The sequence below is a fragment of the Artibeus jamaicensis genome, unplaced genomic scaffold (assembly GCF_021234435.1).
Source record: "Artibeus jamaicensis isolate MK-2021 breed Jamaican fruit bat unplaced genomic scaffold, CSHL_Jam_final scaffold_916, whole genome shotgun sequence".
In the NCBI taxonomy this organism is placed as follows: domain Eukaryota; kingdom Metazoa; phylum Chordata; class Mammalia; order Chiroptera; family Phyllostomidae; genus Artibeus; species Artibeus jamaicensis.
Genome location: NW_026522059.1, coordinates 9,889,429 through 9,906,041, shown reverse-complemented (window position 1 = coordinate 9,906,041; position 16,613 = coordinate 9,889,429). Strand labels below are relative to the sequence as shown.

At 44.4% G+C, this 16,613-nt stretch overlaps 1 protein-coding gene across 4 annotated transcripts in view; it reads left to right on the top strand.

Annotated features, from left to right (window-relative positions):
• Positions 1 to 16,613, top strand: part of NSMCE2 (NSE2 (MMS21) homolog, SMC5-SMC6 complex SUMO ligase) — a 194,886-nt gene that overhangs the window by 57,576 nt on the left and 120,697 nt on the right. For all 4 annotated transcript variants that reach the window (XM_053661134.1, XM_053661133.1, XM_037166613.2 and 1 more), the window contains one exon: positions 13,118 to 13,271. In XM_053661134.1, the coding sequence (XP_053517109.1) occupies positions 13,118 to 13,271 (154 nt within the window). The remainder of the gene's footprint in view (positions 1 to 13,117; positions 13,272 to 16,613) is intronic.

Below are 16,613 nucleotides of genomic sequence, written 5' to 3'. Positions count from 1 at the left end.
CCAGTCTGTCTGCCAAGTGAGTTACCCACGTGCTCTTATAATACCGTTTCCTTAATCATTTCTCATAGCATTTGCAGCTGTAATAACCCTGTCTTCTCTCCACATCTCAGATATATATACAACTCTCGTTTTTCATTTCCACTCTATTTCATTCCCATAGGCCTTTCACATTCAACCTTCCAAAACTCAACTCTTTTCTTTTCTCCAGAACCAGCCATCCCTCCAGACTTTCCCACCTCAGAAAATGGCAGCTTGTACTATTTTCACGTAGTTGGTACAAGCCAGCATTGTCTCAAGTTCCTTAATTGCCTCACAGCCGTGTCCAGTCCATCGACAAGCCCTGTCGTTTGCACCTTTGCAGCACTGTGTGTTTCATGTCCGGCCACCTCTTCCTCCTGCTGCTGTCGCCTTGACTCGTGCCGTGGTCGCCTTTGCCTGGGTGACCGCTATGGCCTGTGAACCGGCTTCCTGCTTCTAACTGCTTTCTTGCTTTTGCTTGTTCTCCCCAAATCTGGTCTTAGTGTACCAGCCAGTGCTCCTTTGTTTCTTTTTTTATTTTATTTATTTATTTATTTATTTTTAATTTTTTAATTTTTTTATTGATTATGCTGTTACAGTTGTTCTATTCCCCCTTTCATTCCCCTCCACCCTACCCCCCCATCCCCACCATTACCCCCCCTTTAGTTTATGACCATGTGTCTCAAGTCCTTTAGATTCTATATTTCCCATGCTATTCTTGCCCCCCCATCTATTTTCTATCTACTGTCTATGCTACTTATTTTCTCCCCCCTTCTCCTCCTCCCACTCCCCTGTTGCTAACCCTCCTTGAGATCTTCATTTCTATGTTTCCACTCCTGATCTAGCTGTCCTCTTAGTTTGTTTTCATTTTAGGTGTGGTTGTTAATAACTGTGAGTTTGTTGTGGTCTCTTGTTGACGGCTGTGTCCCCAGCAGCCAGAGCAGGGCCTGGCCCCTAGGAGGTGCTCAGCAAGTACTTGGTGACTACGAAGTTGGAGTGAAGACGAGGACTTCCTTACAGACCTGCCAGTGCTGGTCCCAGCTGCAGCACTGGTGAGCATTTGGACTGCTCGAGGTTAGACCTCTTCTTAAACCTCGATGTCCCGTAAGACAGGGATGTGTTAGTTCTTGAACTTCCTGGACTGTTCGAGGAAGAGTAAATGACATAGTCCATGCTTACCTGGGTAACTTGTCCCTAATAAACTAAACTGTACATTGAAAGCTGCTGTTGCTATTGTTACTGCTGCTGGTGCTTATCAGACTCCGTTTAATGCTTGTTACTTGTCTAGCTCCTTCACCAGATGTTTAAATTCAGCTGTATCGTAAACTGGCTGTTGCAGTAGTAACAACAACAGTGTGGTTGCTGGAGCTGGGGGGTAGGGTGGGGAGGAATTAGGGGAAGGTGGCCAAAGGTACAAGCTTCTAGATAGAGAGATAAATTCTGAGGATGTAATGTCAAATAATTACAGTGATAACAATACTAGCGATAATAATAGCAGCAACTTTCATCTGAGTGCTTCCTGAAGGCCAGGAAGTAGTCTGCAGTCAGTACTTTCCAGTAGAACTTGCTCTGGTAAAGGAAGTTCCGTGGCTACACAGTGGAAAGGTGGCCACTAGCTACGTGGGGCTCCTGAGTGCTTGAAATGTGGCGATGTGACTGAGGAGCTGAATTAGTGATTGACTTAATTTTAGCTAATTTAGATTCAAATAACCACATGTGGCTAGTAGCTACTATGTTTGGATTTCAAAGTTTTACATTCTTTAAGTGCACTAATTTCTTTACCATCGATGTCAGCCTGTGATTTGGGTAGAGGAAATCGAGATTCCGAGAGGTTAAGTAACTTGCCCAACATCACACAGCTAGTGTGAGGCAGAATTGGGATTTACAGGTTAAATCCCTTGGTGATCTGGTTTCAGGAGCTGTGCTGGCACCTTCTGTGCTGTAGTCCCACAGGCAGAGGACCGAGGTGACTCGTCTGTGCTCTTGCTGCGAGGGAGGCTGAGAGAGCGAATTTCTGGTTCCCGTCAGTGCAGTGTCATTCGCAGGGTGGGCGTTCCCCCAACACTGGAAAGGTGTGCGAAGATCTCGACCGGTGGGCTTGGCTGCTCAGCCTCTGCAGCATCCATGTGTCTTCCAGACTTAAATTTGCAAAGTGACGACAACAACAAATGCTCCTACTAACGCTGCAGCTATCTCATAAAAGAAAAACATGCTCTCTCTTTCCACAAAAGGGGGAAATGCACAGTTACTGTTTCGAAGTCTAGATATGTGGGCCACACTTGTTCCTTTCGTTACTGTTCCTTAATGTAACTAAGGAACAGTAACTAATGCACCACCAATTCCCTTGTTAGAATATGGTGCCCTGGCTGGTGGAGCTCAGTGGATCAAGCATGGTCCTGTGAACCAAAGGGTCGCCGATTCGATTCCTGGCCAGGGCACATGCCTGAATTGTGGGCCAGGCCCCAGTATGGGGCGTGCAAGAGGCAACCATGCATTGATGTTTCTCTCCCTCTCTTTCTCCTTCCCTTTCCCCACTCTCTAAATAAAGAAAATCTTTAAAGAAAATGGTAGGAGAAAGAGAAAGGGAGAATAGTTAAAAACACAAGTACGTGCATGTCAAACCCAGGACAGAATAAGAATGGATACTTCAGTCTTCGCTTTTGCTCTTGGTCCTGAACACAGAGTTGGTGTTTTTAATTCCCTCCCTCCACTGTTCATGTTCTCTTAGCTCTCAGCCCACTCTGAGTCGATGCAGGTTTTTGTCTGACCATACTGCCTCGGCTTTCATTTTTTGAGGTATCTGTTCTGGATGGCCCTGTCTGTATGGAGTTGTTTGTGACTTCCTTTGTCTTCTACCGGTAGACATGCAGGTGTTCCCGGTTTCAGACACACACCTCCCTTTTCTCACCATCTTTACACTCGATAAGGAAGATTCGTTGCCCCAGCCAGTTCTGTAACCTCACTTTTTGTTTGTCTGTTGAGTGTCAAGAGGAACTCAAAATTGCTAGGTTGCAGCTTGAGCTTTCAAGTCAGTGGAGGCATTGTTGAGTCCCTTAGTGAAATCATTCTTCACTACGAATGTTAAACCAGCAGAACTGGAGTTGCAGCCGTGTGGAAAAATGCAAGTTGGTCATTAGGTGTATGAGGGGGAGGAGTAGATGTGCAGCTAATTCTACTTTCGTCCCTTGCTTCCTGGGCCCACGTGTTCTGGCTATGGGAACAGAGATGTCATATATTATTCATTGGTTACAACACCCCGTGGGACATCACTCTAATCTCACGAGGTGGTGTCTCCCAGGTAGCACTGGAAGCGACTCTTCAGTAGATGACTCAGCATCCTGAAAGGTCATCTTTCTGGGTAATGGGGTACTTGGTAAGACCAGTCAGTCTCACCAGCGTCCACCTACTGCTGTACTTTTTTCTTTGCAGAGTCTTGAGTGAGATCCCATAATGATAAATGAGACAGTTAGTAATTGTGTTCATGACAGAGGTGACAGGGGCATGGTGGACAGGAAAGTCAATTTCAAGTTCAGAATAAGTGTTTTTTCATCGAAGAACTAACAGGTGACCACTGAAGTTTGAGAATGTGTGCTTGAAATCAAGTACGCTTTCATAAAATTAAGATGGGGTGTAAAAGTTCATTCTGAGTTGTTATTTGGAAGCACATAACAAAGCAAAATTAAGTTGAAAGGAGGTTTGAATGAGTTGAAACCATCTGTCACTGACTCAGTATGACCTTGGGCAAGATGCTTAACTGCTGAAAGCGGCCCACTCCTCACACCTGTAAAATTGGGATAATGATTCTTGTGTGTGTTTGTGTGGTGACCCACGCAGATGAAAAGTGTTGTGCAAGTGCAAGGTGTTTGTGAATAACAACAGTCAGCCTCGTCCCACCGTCCTTCCCCGTAGCCTGGCCTGTGTTTCAGTCGAATAGTGCTTAAAAAGATTGCCCGTGACATGATGTCCTCAGTATTCACGCTGTGACGTGTTCTCCTGGCGTCCAGTACGTTTCCTTCCCAGCACTTGTCACAGTTGGCGCTGGTGTGTTTCTTTGACAGTTTGAATCATTTTTGTTTCCTCCACCAGTTCCCAAAGCCCGTGAGGACCGCAGGGGCCAGGTTCGTCTGTGCACATTGCATCTCCAGTGCCCGACACAGTGCCAGTGTGCGGCCGGCATCTGGTGAACCTGCGTCGAGTGGGTAAATAAGTAAACAATGCATATGACTATGAATTCTGCCAAAACAAAGGAAAACTCGAGGCAGAATCAGCAGTGTGTCATTTCTACCGGCCTCCCCAGCCCCCAGAAAGGGAGTCTTGATGCTGAGCTCCGTGGAAGGAGGTGACTGCTGTTTGCCGTGACCTTGCAGTGGGGATGGTGCCGTGAGAGGCTCACTGGAGTAGTTTTGAGCAGCATACGTGTTTAGTGACTGATAGGCGTAGATGGCTGGCGGCTGCATTGAACTGCCACCTGTCAGTGGCCTGTTCTGCGGGAGCGGCCCGTTCGAACTCGACCTCTAAAGCACCCTCAGCATGTTGAGGTTTACCGGCCTTCGGCATGTTTCTTCTGAAAGGCCCGACGGGGACAGGTCTCCCCGTGTCTGGTGGCCGCGACTCCCCAGTAGCACTGGGTGCTGTGTCACAGCACCTTGGCGAGCCCTGGAGCCCATTGGAGGTGTCACAACGCTCAACAAGGAAGTGTTCTCTCTGCAGTGTTTTGTCAGAAGTCAGACCAGATGATGGCACTCGGAAACTCAGTCAACTGTGAATAGTCGGGTCCACCGGGGTTCAGGGCAGATGGCGCAGCGGGTAACAGAAACTGGGGTGCGATGAAGGCCGTGATCCGTGCGGGCCATCGTCAGCATGTGTGACTTAAAAAGTAAATGAGATAACACAGGGCAAAGGCAGTGTAGTAAACTCTGTAGGAAATGGAATGTGTCTGCATATGTAAATGCACGCAATCAGGTGAGAGCCACTGGAAGCATAATGATTCTTAGCCTGGACTTGCCTGTCAGTAAAAACTTTACCAAGCTTTCTGCCATGTGAGGTGGAGATAGCGGCGGCCTCTATAAAGTTGCCCTGTGCATGGCCAGCTGGGGTGGCGGTGTGTCGTAGGTCTGGGCCAGCTTCCCAGGTGTCTCGGTGCCTGGTACTCAACTGGGACTCAGTACATATTTGTTGAATGAATGTTCTAGGACCCACTGAGGCCATTTCTTGTGGACTCCAAGCATGAAAGCTGGTCCTGGAGCCGCAGTCAAGCTGACTGTGACTTAGAACTTGGAATACTTAGTGTACTGAGCAGGACACAGAGCCAAAGGCTGGTCACTGTTACATACACAACCCTAAAGGCGGCGTGATTTCCAAAGTGTAAATCGTCAGGTGTGGGTTATTCTGGGAACCGAACATCTAACAGTGCCTCTTTTGGAGAGAGTCAGTTCATCTGAGTCTTGGTTCAGTTACAAGAATGAGTGATTTTCTACTGGATTCTCAGATGATTCAGAAGTGTGTGAATGACTCAGCCCACTAATATCCTTAGCACCTGTGATCTCCCCGCCCAGTGAGATGGTGGCTATAAGGCAATAATGATAATTGGAGGAGGAGACCTTGACTTTGCCCTGTGGCAATAAAATGACACACTTTGTGTAATTGCATATGTATACAGCCTTGTTTGAAAGAAACAAGGCATATTATCATCGTCATATTAATATTTAAAATTTTAGGTTCAGGCACGTTGAAAATAATATGTAGTTTCATTGTGGGTAAGGACCGAGTTCTGCCTTTTGTTCCTACCATTATCTTTCACTCCTAAAAGCAACCGTGTTCGTAGGGACGGGGCCACTGGAGGCCTGCCTTGGTGGCTGGCGGCCAGCTCGTCAGTTAGGTCCCCCGTGCTGACAGAAGGGGAATGTCGGCCTCAGGAGTGTGCAGTCCAGCTGGATGCAGCTAACTATTCACAAGTGATTTTGAGCTGAGGCTGAGCAGTTGGAGAATTCTGGAAACTTTGGGGGGTTTGGTGTGTTTTTTCCAGTCACTGCTCCATCTTCCTGAAACGATTCACTAAGCAAAGACCTAGGTATTTTGGAGTCAGCACTTCGTGCATCTGCTCTTGCTCAAGTCCCCAGGGACCCAGTCACCATGTCCAGGGAACCCATCTCAGTCCTTATTTAGCTTGACTCCTGCAGCATTTGACAGGTCTTGAAATTCTTCTAGACTTTTGGACACTTTATTTTGGTTGTCTTTTTCACTTACGTACTTTTTCTTTTTGGGTTCTTCTAGCTGCTTCATCAAATGTGGTGGTCTCCAGAGTTGTGTTCTTGGTTCTTTTTTAGTCTCTGTGTATTTGGTCCCCTTGGTAATCCCATTTATTTCCGAGGTTTCCGTTAAAATCCAAACTGATTTCTTCCACATGGGTGTTTCCCTGTCGGTCTGCTGAGCTGCAAACCCGGATACCCGGGTGCCCTGGAGACACACAGAATGCCAACAACTGCACCAGCTGCCCGTCACCAGCCCTACTGAGACCAGCAGCTCAGGGCCTCGCTGCTTTGCCCCGCCTCTGCCCCTCAGTAGCACTGTGAGGGGAAGACCAACACCCTTTTCTGTTTGCAGGTGAGAAAACTAAGGTTAGATGCATTTAGCAACTTTCCTTAGGTCATCCAGTTAGCAGCAGAGTCTTGTTTTTAATCTCAAGTCTAAAGTCCAAGTTTTTAACCCGTTGGAGTAGCATGTCAAAATGGAATCCTTTACTTCCATTACTCTCTGTCTTGCTTTGAAGAACCACATTTCATCCCTAAAGTAGAAAGAAGTCTGGAAATTGCACTAGACCCTCCTACCCCCTCCTCCACCCCCAAATATTGTGGAGCATGAGAGTACTTTTATTTTTATGTCCAAAACATGTTCTCTGCATTAAACAGAGTTTCAGATTCCTGGCCTGTAGGCTGATGCAGTGTTCGGACTAGACATTGTTTTAAGAACCAGAAAGTGTCTCCCGGCAGTGTGGATTCCGAACACTTCTTTGAAAACAAGGCTTGCTGTCTCACCGGGCTGTGGCAGCTTCCTGTCACCTGGGGCCTGCGCATCAGCTCAGCACAGTCCTCGTCACTTCCTGTTAACCTTGGGGGGGGGGGGTGTTCTTACCACTTCCTGTTGTCCTTTGTTGGGGGGGTGCTTTCTCAGGGCCTTGCCTGCCCAGCCTTGGAGGCACTTAGGACACCCGGTAAAGACAAGCGTGCTGTCCCAGCGGGTCACCTTCTTCCTTCTCTAGTCTCTGCCCTAGTGCTTGAGTGGTTTTCTCAGCCGAAGTCTGTTTGTTGCTTTCCCTTCGTGTTTTGGACTTGTTTCCTCAGTGGCCTCTTCTTCTCAGTCCAGAAACATGTTAAAGGATGAAGGTGGAAGGAAAAGAGTAAAATTTTCTTAACATTACTGTGGGCCAAGGTTAAATGCAAACGTGACTTAATTGAGCCTTTGCAGCGTTGAGGTTGGCATTCCTGCCGCCTAATTCAGAGGTGAGAGAAATCCGGGGCCTAGAAGGACTGTCCTGACCTAAGATCTGCGCGTAGGGTGGACCAGAGTCTGTCTGACCCTGGGGTCCATGTTCTCTCTCGTCCATCATGTGAACTTCAAGCCCCCTCTGCAGATAAACTAGTATCTTTAGCTCTCTCTTGCCCACCATCTACTTCCTGTGTCTCTCCTCTTCCTTTGCCACCAGAACGTATCCGTCTGTTCACACAGAGCTCCCCTAATCCCTTTCCTCCTCTCCGGGCAGCCTCAGTTGGCCTCCCCGTCCCTCCCATGTGCAGCAGCGTCCTTTGAGCACCTCCTGTGCAGCAGGCGGCAGACCGGACACCCGTGGGATGATGCCACCTGAGAGCAGCTTCGTAGGCTGCTAGGTGGAGACGTGGATAGTTTCAGTGCCGGTACCGAGTGCCCAGCCTTTAAATCCAGTGCTCTTTTCAGACCTGTGACTGGGGCTGTCTCGTGTCATTTCTCCCAAAGGGTAAGCATCACCCTTACAGAAATGTTCTCTTTTCCTTTCTTCTGTGGCATTCCTCACTCTTGGCTTCCTGCTTGGCTTGTATTAGAGTTCCCTTCACATGTCCTTTCTTTGTCTCCCCATGTTCTCACTTTAAACGTCTTTCCAGCCACTTACTCGATCTCTGCACTTGGATGTTCAACAGAAGGTCAGCACTGCCCCCTCCTTTCCCAACACAATGCTATTTAACTAGCTGCCTGTATTGAATATTGAATATCTTAGAGGTATTATATTTTAACTACAGTAACCATTCTTTAAAATATTCTTATAGTATTATTACTTTACTCCTTAAAACCTTTGAGTGTCTTTTCTGCCGCCTCTCAGACCAGGGCCCGCTTCCTAGCCTGGCTCCTAGAGCGATGCATACCTGCTCCCGATCGGCGTTTCTGGTCTTTGCTCCTGTCCAGCTGTGTGCTTAGCACATTGAGGGCACTCACTGAGCACTGGATGGGTACGTGGGTGCTCCCAAAACTCAACCTTTTCTTCCCAAGGGTGGTGTGAAATTCTCCTTATGTAGGTTTGATATCCGAAAGTTTACTTCTCAGCAGTTCCTGTCATGTTTAAATGACAATAATATAAAGATTAACCATCTGTAAGCTGGTTTAAGGACTTTGTTTTAAAAATGCATTAACCCAGTGTATGAGTGGGGACCCCAAAAACGCAGAATTTATTTACAAAAATTGTGTATTCATTCTTACATGTGTAAACTTTGTTACCCTCAAAGTGCTCTCCATTTGCTGCCATCCATACACCTATCGAGAGACTTTTCCCCGCTACTCAAAACAATTTTTGAACTTGTTGATATTTGATGCCTTTTAGTGCTTCTGCCCTTTTTTGTTTCACGTCTTCCACATTGGCAAAATGTTTCCCTCTGAGGACTTTTTTCGTCCGGGGATACAACAACAACAACAAAAAAGTTGCTCAGGGCCTGATCAGGTGTCGTGCCGTTTGGGTCAAAAACTGCTGAGCACTCCATGCAGTGGGCAGGTGCGTTTGTGAAACACCCGTCATGAAATGGACAAGCGGGTTAGAAGAGCCTTCAAAACAGTTCACGAACTAGAACCCAACCTCTCACAACAACACCAGCTGTTCCACTGATGGGTTCCTGGAACACTAGTGCGGGAAGCCCGTCCTAGGAGGGGCCTGCCCTCCAGAAGGTAATTTCGTTTTCAGGGAGGGGGCCTCACACGTGCTGACTCGTGTCCCGCCCTTCACACACTCCTGTGTTGAAGACCTAATCCCCAGCACCTCAGATAGGGTTTTTAAGAAGGTGATTAAGTTAAAATGCAGTCTTTGGGATAAGCCCTAATCCACTGTGACTAGTGTCCTTATGAGAAGGCGGATTTGAACAGACACACAGCAGGAAGACCACGTGAAGACACAGGAAGAAGACAGCCATCTTTAAGCCAAAGGGAGAGGCCTCAGAACAAACCAGCCCTGCCGTCAGCTCGGTCTCAGATTGTAGCCCCCAGGGAGCGAATGATTTCTGATGTTAAAGCCACAGCCTGGGGCTCACTGACAGTCTTAGCAAACTAACGCACTAGCGCCTTTCGGCTCACTGGGGGTTTAGGTCCTGTATCTGGGGGCTTTACCCTTCAGGAGGGGCTGCACTAGGGTCTGCTAGACCCTCTACTCTCACCTCAAAAGCCTTTGAGGTGTTTTAAATTTGTCCTAGGAAAAGAGGGCCGCCCTCCCCTTCTTTCAGACTAGGTAACACTCGTGATCCGCTCCCAAGGAACGGCTTTTTCATCTCCCTTTTGGGGTTATGTATCTGTTTCTCTTGAAGATACAAGCAAAGCAAGAAACCATCAAAATTACAGTTAATCCCATTTACTGCATTGATTTAAACACATAATGAATTAGAAATTTTCCAGGCTCTTGTTTTATTAGCCGGAGTACAGTGAGTTCTCTCGGCCGTGGCAGCTACGCCAACTGTAGCATCAGATTTCCAGAGAAAATATTTGCTGCCGTGAATTTATGTTTTACGGCAGTTCTCTTGAGCCGCTGGCCCTGGGGGAAAGGACTTTGAGGGCTAAATTTGGTTTATTCAGGCTGTCGTAGTCGTATTTCGGGTTCCGTGTTGTCAGCCTCAAATGCCCTACCCTCCATCTCCCCTTCCCCCTCTTCTATCCAAATCCTCAGCAGTGGCTGTAGGTGAACTTGGAAAATTATGTTGAGTGGGTTGGAGACTATGTTGGAAAAGAACATTTCCATCACGGACCACCTACTCAGATCAGACATTCTCTGATCACCCTGGGTTAAGTCATTTCAGACCCGTTAAAGACCCTGAGAAGGTTCATTTGTATGCCTTCCTGTAATATTACCATTGATATCTCAGGTGAGTATGAGTCAATTTTGTCTTATTAATCCAGAAAAACACTATAATTTCTTTCTAAGAACTTCAGGTTTATTTACTGTATCTACCCTGAACCCTTTATGCTATGATCTTGAACTTGTTTCACCTTGTTCTGTCTAGTGTGGGGTTAGAGGGTAGTTAGTCACCACGCATGATAGCTCTTATTCTTGAGACGGGAGGCATTATGAAATTGTCATTCTGCCTTCTCTTCTACACTGAGCTTTATTGGAATTTTTGCCTTACAGGACTTATTTAGAATTTTTAATCACGTGTGAGACTTGTTAAAGCCTCTCTGTGTTTTCCGTAACCCTCTTTGGTGGCGGACCGTGCGTTGGTTGAGTTTCATCAGTGAGACCAGCCAGTTCCTTCCGTCTGTACTGTAAGTGTAGTTTAGGCATTTTGGTTTTATGCTTAATTTTCATTTTTGATTCAGCTAATTAAAATGCATAGCAAGTAAGCAAAAAATATATATATATTTTTTATGACGAAGGGTAATCAAGCAGATTTATTGCAGCTAATCTTTTGACCTTGCAACATCGATACTCAGATTCAGAGAGATCAGAAATACATCCACCCACTGACTAGAACCAATACCAAGGATGTCTTTTGAAGATTTTCTTTACTTATTTTTAGGGAGAGGGGAAGGAAAGGAGAAAGAGAGGGAAAGATATTAATGTGTGGTTGCCTCTTGCACGCCCCCATCTGGTGACCTGGCCCACAACCCAGGCATGTGCCCTGATTGAAATGGAACCCGTGACCTTTTGGTTCACAGCCCATGCTCAATCCACTGAGCTATACCAGCCAGGGCAATACCAAGAATTTTTTATATATATATTATAGTTTTAGCATTGCCTCTAACTAACTGGGTAATAGTAGGAAAGTAATTTAACTTTTTTTTATGTCATTTTATTTATTTATGAAATTGGAGAAGGTAGATATCAAGATTAGATTATTTCTGAGTTGTCTTCTAGTTCAAAAGTTGTATTTTATATCCAACTAGTAATTATTAACAGTTGATAAATGGTGGGTTTCAATGGATAAGTATATTTGGAGCAGATCAGATTAATTACTTATATATTGAGTACATATGTATTGAGTACCACCTACTATGTGCTGGGCACTGGCAACACAGTGATAAATCAGACAGCTCTTAAAGAGTTTACATTTTATTAGGGAAAAGAAACATAAGAGTTAGTGCAATGGTATATTACTGGGGCTGTGGGAGAAATCTGGGGCATGTCAGGGCATGTGGAGAGTTTGGCGAATTTCGCTTGATGGCGGGAGCATCAGGAAAAGGCCAGTGGTTCAGGGGACCAATTGCGAAGGCCCAGAGGCAGCCGCTGCTGAGAAGCGGCGGGGCCGGCAGCGGGCTTGTGGTGGGTAAAGTTTGAGCGTGGGGAAGTAGAGACAGTGGGTGACAGGTGGTTTGTTCTGTGCCGCATGCTAGACATAAAGAGAAAGTAGCCGAAGGGAGCGGGCAGGGATTTGAAAGGTTGTTTGTTTTTAAATATGGGTGTGAAGAGCCAATTTAAAGGTTTTGTGGGGGGAAGGCTTATGGAGAGGGAAAGTTTGTTCTGAAGGGGATGAAGAAGAGCGAGTTCAGAACGAACTTAAAAACAAGGTTGAGGACAGATGGGCGGACGTAGGTGAACAGACACGTGGTGAAGCCACCACAGCAAGTCATTAATTGTGGCATCTAGAACCTAGGTGAAGGGTGAATCCTTTCAGCTTTTCTGCATGTTCAAAAAAATTTATAATAAAATGTTGGCAGGAAAACAAGAACATAGATTGAGACGCGCTTTCAACAGGATAGGGGACACTTATTCCTTGTGGCAGCAGATGGTGAAGTTCAGGTTAAAGTCTCTGCATCTTTTGTTAAGGCAGAGCCACTCACCTGCTGAGACAGCAGGCCAGAGATGGGGAGCAGAGAGAATGGAGGGAAGAGTAACCACGTGCAGCATGGGGGAGGGGACTGAGCGGACCTGGGTTAAAGGGAGAAGTGGTGATTGATGCCCAGGTTCTGGAGAGGAGAGGCCACCGGGCTGGTGCGCCTTTTCTCTCCACAGTTATCAGGAGGTGGCAGGTGAGCGGGGCACAAGGGAACACAACTCAGTCACCAGAGAAGATGAGAGACTGCCATTTGTGACAACATGAACTTAAAAACAAGGATGGATCTCGAGAGTATTGTGCTAATAAGCAAATTAACTCAGACAGAAAAGGACAAGAACCATATGATTTCACTCAATGGGTTATAAAACAGAAGGCAACAAATGAGCAAACAAAACAAACAAGCACTCAAGTTGACACAGACAGCAGGAAGGTGGTCACCCGAGGGGAAGTGGGGTGGGAGGAGCTTGAAGAGGATAAAGGGGGTCGAGTATGTGGTGATGGAAGGAGACTGAACTTTGGGTGATGAGGACAAAATGCAGTATACAGATGGTGTATTATAAAGTTGTACACTTGAAACATAATCTTATTAACCAATGTCACCCCAATAAATTTAACAGAAAAAAAGCAATGAGTAGGTGGGATGACTAATTCTTTCCATTGTTCCCCAGCAAACCGTTCTGGGAACAAGTCTCAGCCCCCTTTCATTCTGTATTGAAGGGATTCTGTTTTCTACCTTGTTATATTTTTATTCGAATGAAATGAGATAAAAACAGTATTACAAAACTGAGTTATTGTTAACATTTAACTAATTTAATTGTCTTTGTCAGGTAAAAGAAGAACGTCCAGAGAATATACCAGATCTGAAATTATTAGTGGAGAAGAAGTTTTTGGCTTTGCAGAATAAGAATTCTGATGCAGACTTTCAAAATAATGAAAAATTTGTACAATTTAAACAACAGCTGAAAGAACTGAAGAAGCAATGTAAGTCAGCACGCTTTGCTTTGCTTTGGCTTTTTGAAATTAGGGGCCTGACTTGATGAATAGTCCCAGAAAGCTGATTTTATAAAGTTTGCTTATCTGCTTGGCTTGATCCTCTTTCTAGACGGCTTTTTATTGCTGCTGCAGTTCTGTGTTTTGTCTAACTTTTGGTTCAAATCAGCCTGTCCATTTCTGAAAGCCAAGAGCTTCCACAAAGTGCTAAGAAAATGTACACTGTGTTTTCCCTGCTGAGGAGGGGAATTGGGGGAAAAAAACCTGAAAACTATTTTATTAAAATAGCAAGGGTGTTTTTCAAATTTTAAACTGCTGTGCCAAGCTTCAAAATAACTGTTCTTTGATTCTAGTGTGGTTGCTTTGGAATAGTAGAAACAATGTTTACTTAGACTCTTTTTTTTTTCTTCTCAAATGACTGAAATTCTCTTGATCCCTTCTGTCTTTGTGGTAGTATAAATTCCATGTGATGGTCAGATTTGTCGCCTTCCTAGTCAACTTTATTATACTCAAGATTTTTTGATGAACATACTTTTGATTTGAAGATGGGAAAAATGATTTATTATAAAGAATTCTATAGACAGTATTTGTCAGAAACGTATCTTTTCTACATACTGAAGTATACAGATCCTTGTTTTCTTTTTTTCTATGGAATTCACATGACAATTTTGTGTAGTTTGATTGTTTTTACCTTAGCATCAATTGTAGTATTTACTTTTCTGCTTAAGGCTCTTTTATTGCTTAAAAGAATTGAATAGTGAAACAAGTAGTTATTTTTTAAAACTTAAGTATCACATCAGCTTCATTTGCATACACATAGAACAAGGGGAATGTTATATAGTATGTTATACAGATTTACTTAATGACTTGTTCTAAGTATAGGGATTCATATTTCTAATGAAATAGGCTTTCTTTTACATATGAGCATTTTCTTTAAATTGGTGCTGAGATCTCAAAAAATAACTGAGGAAGCTGCCTTTTGTCTATTTTACAAATTAAGTTTCACAATTTGGAATGTTTTGCAATCCTGGTGAGACTTTTGCTTTTACTGTAGATTTAAACAGTAAGCATTTCCCCCACATTTTAAGTCTGTTTTCTGTTCTTCACTGAATATCACAGCTACCAAAATCTTTCTAATGTAATTTGCACTGTTGCCCCAAATAGATAGTAATCACCCACACAGTTAATAACTTGCTAGGGGCTTTCTGGTCTTAAAGATGCTAGTGAATTTCAGTTTTGGTGTTCAAAATACCCACAAACGTGTTTTATGTTACTAGTTGGAGCCAAAACCACAAATTATGGCAGATTTAGTATCTGATCGTAATTCATGGTATTTTTTAGGTATTTTATAATACAAATTGGAGGATAAATATCCAAAAATATAAGTTTATTTCTTTGTTTTTACAAACTTACTGCTCCATAAGAGAAAACTACAAAAATTTTTAGAGTCATGTGCTCTTGGGGAAACACATTCTAGTTACTAATGTATAATTCAGCAGAATCATAAATGTTGAAAAGCATAGCTGTTGCTTAATTCTCTCTAAAACTGGGGATTCGGGGGGTAGAGGTCCCTAGGCAAGCAGTACACATTCTTCGGAGAGACAGTTAAACCTTATGACAAAGTAAGTTTATATCAAAGGAAATGCTTCCTTATGTAATGTTCCCCTATATAGTAACACTGGAAATAAGACAGCTTTCCCTTTTATTCCTTTTAAAACATTCTTTTAAAACGGTTTTTAATCTCAATAACAGAACAAGCAAAATATTAATCATCTCTTAAAGATGTGTGTCCCTCAGTTGCAAAATAGCACTGACAGGGCCTTCTCGCCGGCGCTGCTGGCGCTTACACTTGCACCAGGTCTCGTGGATGTTAGTTCTTTAGATTTAATGCCACTGCGAGGATGCTGATTGGCATCTGGTCCCCACAGTTTTTGTGGGGCCAAGTCAGGGGGGCCCCGATTTATAAAGGAGCCAGTGAAATCTGTTTGCTTTGAAGTGTGTTCTCATGGAGGCAAGGCATTACAATAATTTCTTTTTTAAGATTTGCAAATACAAGCCAAAGAGAGATGGATGCATCAAGCTGCCTATTCTGGTAAAGTAAAGGCTGAAGCGTTTTTGTGGTCTGCACATTCCTGAAGGGCTTTTTCCTGAAGACTACCGCCGTGTCTTCACTGGCTTGATTACGCATACAATTAAATTTTACCAAAATCAGGATCTAATCAGAGAAATGCCAGGGAGCTCTTAGGTGTGGAGGGTGAAGTTGAAGACCGAAATCAGGTGGTCTGGTGGGTGGGCCTACGGAAGTGCCCTGCAGGCCCCCGGGGGCCACTGCACTGGCAGGGATGAGTCAGCCAGCTGTAGTCAGCAGTTATTCTTACCCTGGCTGGTCTCAAGGTCCCTTTACATTCTTACAGTTTCTGAGGACCCCCAGAGAGCTTTGGTTTGCATGGGTTATATAGCTATTGACATTTATCTTACTAGAAATCAAAACCAAGGAATTTAAAAAATAGGAGTCCATTTAAAAATATCAATAATAGACCCATTACATGCTGTTAAAATAAACAGCATTATGAATATCTGAAATATAATAATATATTTTCTAAACATAAAGAATTAGAAGAGTGACGTTGTTTTACAGTTTTGCAAATCTTAATTTCTGGCTTCACAGAAGGCAGCTGGATCCTTGTGTTTGCTTCTTTGTTTAGCCTCTTGTAATACACGATACGAAGAGTCTGGCCACACCTACAGTTAGTCGGACTCGTTGAAAGGACCTTGCAGGCCACCAGAAATTCTCACTTTGAAAACCTCAGAGCTAGGTCTGGGGTCAGTGAACTATGGCCTGTGGGCCAGATCCAGCCTGTGGACTCACAATGGCTTTCTTGATTTTCAATTTGGGGGGAAAATCAAGAGAAGCATCATTTTTTGTTATGTGTGCAAACTGTATTAAGTTAAGATTCCAGTGCCCATCAGTGAAGTCGCATTGGGCATAGACGCGTACATCTTCCTACGTCTGCGTGTGCTTTACCCTGTAACGGCAGAGCTGAGTGCTGTGTCAGAGACCACCTGGCTGACCCACATGGCTTAGGGTGTTTGTTACCTGGCCCCCTTCAGAAAAAGTTTACTTACCCCCTGGTCTAAACTATAATCAGAAACAAGAGCAGTTTTTTTTCTTTAACCTGAGATTTTCCCATAAATGTTATACATTTGTCTCAGGTACGTTCAGAACACTTTGAGTGCCTACTGTATAGGAATCATTGCAGTTGATGTTCTGAGAGAGATGAAAGGCAGCATCCTGGTACTTGCAGAAGACAATATATTACAAACATGAACTAA